At 47.2% G+C, this 3,259-nt stretch overlaps 1 protein-coding gene across 1 annotated transcript; it reads right to left on the minus strand.

Annotated features, from left to right (window-relative positions):
- Positions 1-976: 976 nt before the first annotated feature.
- MAA_11689 (MYND finger family protein) lies at positions 977-2,109 on the minus strand (the record flags this gene model as incomplete). The annotated part of the gene is made up of 2 exons (XM_011412604.1): positions 977-1,020; positions 1,077-2,109. The coding sequence occupies 2 exons, from the start codon at positions 2,107-2,109 to the stop codon at positions 977-979; spliced, it is 1,077 nt and encodes a 358-aa protein (XP_011410906.1).
- Positions 2,110-3,259: the final 1,150 nt, after the last annotated feature.

Raw genomic sequence — 3,259 nt, forward strand, 5'->3', positions numbered from 1 at the left:
TCTCGGTGGCGAGCGACCAATCTGAGATGTTTCGAGACAATCCAAAAACTTTCTTCAAAGCCTCTTCTATATTCCGGGACGGATATCTGCTATCTAGCAGGACCGATAAAATTAAGATGTTTCGAGACGATCCAAAAACTTTCTTCAAAGCCGCTTCTATATTTCGGGACGGATATCTACTATCTAGCAGGACCGATAAAATTGTTTGCCAGATTCGGCGGACGGAGGGGATCCAGGCAAGGGGCAGCGGAGCTACACGACGTGGTCGGAATACGGCTTGTGCAAGGGCTTTGGAAGTCGCAATACAGTCGTTTACTGACCAGCCCTTTATACCTAGCCCGCAAATGCTTATCGCACCTATACGAAGTTGGCACCTACCATGTGACCAGGCTATCAGAACACACTTACCAGAACTAGTGCCAAACAAAATGTCAAAATTGTACTGCACCGGATACGGCAATCCCACGCGGGCCTCAAGTTCTTGCAGGAATCTCAGTGGGACACAGGCGCGTGTCCCGCCTCCATCAATGCACAGCACACGAACTGTTGCTGTGTCTGGTTTGAATCGAATTCGGATACCATGGCCGCCACATAAAAGGCAATTGTCCAAATGCAGAAAGACAGTTTTCTTTGTTCCAAATATTCTCATACAAATGTCACAGACCCAATGTCCGCAAGGAAGCTTGTATTTTGGTCGTCGCATCATGCAGCTATAACATGTGTTTCCGGAGTAAAGACGCCGCCAATGGGACTGAAAGCTAGTCAGCCGATTTTGATGTTGTATTGAAGCAGACCCGGTCTCAAGAAAGAGTCTGAACTGCTGTTGAAGTTCTGTTTTCATTAGCAGCACAAAAGTTGAGGGTAATACTAGATGGCTAGTTCCGTCATCTGACTGAAAGGTGCGATGCCAGACCTTGGTGCATATTTGCTGATAAAGCTCTGCAAACACATCGCTAGGGTCGAAAGCTAACTCGAATCAATCAGTGAGTGTTTTCGCAAACACCTCGCTAGGGTCGAAAGCTAGCTCGAATCAATCAGTGAGTGTTTTGGCGTTTTGTGCCAATGGATGTACTTACGGTGCATGCGGGGAGAGTAGTGGTCGAGAATAAAGCTGGAGGCAATCACAGGAAGGGCAAATGTTTTGAAGTCTTCAAATGATGAAATACGGTTCAGGAAGTCCGATAAATGCAGCTCCAAGTCAGCGCCGATTGAATGTCGTGCACGTGACGCAGAAATGAAATTGAATGGGCCAGGCGATGAAGATATCAAGGTTGCAGCGTGATGAAGAAACGCAACAAGATGCTTCATTGAGTAGAGATACCTGGCTTTTATGCGTGTCTCCGTTGCACAATCTATAAGATCCGAAAGCTCATCTTGGAATTTATGCCACTGGCGATATATGTAGCATTGCTTGTGCCTAGGGCTCGAACGAGCTGACAGGCTCACTGCTCGGACTCCCTGAAAACGAGTAAGGAGATTTATGCTAGTCTCTGCTCTCACACCTCTTTCAAAATCCGCAATCATATGATCTCCACTTCTTCCTTCCTCTGCTACCAAAAAAAGCCATGGCAGTACTGAACTGCTTGATGCTCGCCCGTAATTAAGCCAAGCTGCCAGCTTCCGAGCCGCGAGATTCACCCCGCCGAGATCATCAAGGAAAAGGCACACGACATCAGCAAAGGGCAGGACGAGTCGATGATAGACCATATCGGCATGTTTACTAGTCCATTTCCCGCCGCCATCGCTGCAAGATAATGAGTAATCCGTCGCCTCATGACATCGCGATGGCGGGCTTCTGCTCTGCATTCTATTGTGGATCGGAAGATCACCTTCCGCAACAATGGTAGGCATGGAAAATTTTCCTTTCGGTGCAATAAATAGATGTACGTCGGCGTGGCCTCTTCGACCTCGCTCGCTGCGATAATTTATACCTAACTTTCGTACTGCTTCTGCTTTCTGCATATTGCCAATGAAGAGAACTAACGCTGACGACATCGAGCCTTCGGAGCCGAGCGCAGCTAAAAGCCGCGTTGGGCGATCCGAAACTTGCAAAGATACCTCATGGGTTTTTTCAGATAAGCGCAGCCAAGATGTGTGACTGCAAGGCATTGTTCACATGGTGCGAGAATATTTCAGCGGCATGCAGCCTTGTATTTATATCCTATTGTGTCCAAAAAGGTGAGGTTAGGTTAACAGCGGCCGATTATGGCCACAGTCGATTCGCAGCCATATATAGCTGCAATTTTCGTCAGGAAGCAATACGATACATACTGTATAGTACAGCAAATGTAAATAAGTACTTCTCTAGGGGATCCCTCTCAGTACAGTACAGCAAATGTAATTAGTACTTCTCTAGGGGATCCCTCTTGTGTGTGCGCGCACTGATACCACATATTTTATCTGAATGTCTAAAGGTGTTGTCGGGCATGATGCCAAAATTTTGCATTATTTACGAGTGCAGAGCATGCGGAAGGCTCAGGGCGAAAGCCAACCTGGTATCGAAAGAGTTGTTCGGTTGGCGACTGTTTCTGCTCAGGATAGGGAAGCCCAAGCGCATCTACATTGGCGACATATGCTCTCAATGCCGACCCCGGCGCCGTCTGCCAACGACAGCGAGGTTTGAACACTACCATTACGACCATCAACACGAAACATACTCTTATCCCCCGCCTCACCATTACGTCCATCAACAAGAAACATACTCTTATCCCCCGCCTGAGTATGTATCGGAAATTGCAGAGCTCCATAGTAGCCCGTGAGGACCACCGAGCGCGCATCTCAAGGCAATCACTCTGCTGCAAGGAGAACACGAGGCGTGTTGTGTGGTTACTATGGTTTCAATAGATATGAATTTGAATATAACATCAAAAATACCACTAATTGCCAAAGCTGTTACCCAATTCCCGAATTTGTTACTTAGAATAGTTGAAGCAACACTGCGACACGCCGCTTCGCTGCCTCCGAGTCATAACTGTTACCCAATTCTGTGACGGTACAAGGGCACGAACAAGGTCGAGTGCGACTTGGATAAAGCGATTGTTCACAAGGAGAGTCAGAGCTTCCGAAGGAAGCTCTGACTCGAGCTGTCTAAGTTCTAAAGTGGGGCTGTTCCCTTACAAATTCCCGAATTTGTTACTTACAATAGTTGAAACAACTCTGCGACACGCCGCTTCGCTGCCTCCGAGTCATACTTTAACAGCGAGCTACCATATTGAGGTGTGGTACTTACATTAAGTACTATAATATGGCAAGGTCTGTA

This window comes from Metarhizium robertsii, assembly GCF_000187425.2.
Source record: "Metarhizium robertsii ARSEF 23 chromosome Unknown MAA_Scf_13, whole genome shotgun sequence".
NCBI classification, from domain to species: Eukaryota; Fungi; Ascomycota; class Sordariomycetes; order Hypocreales; family Clavicipitaceae; genus Metarhizium; species Metarhizium robertsii.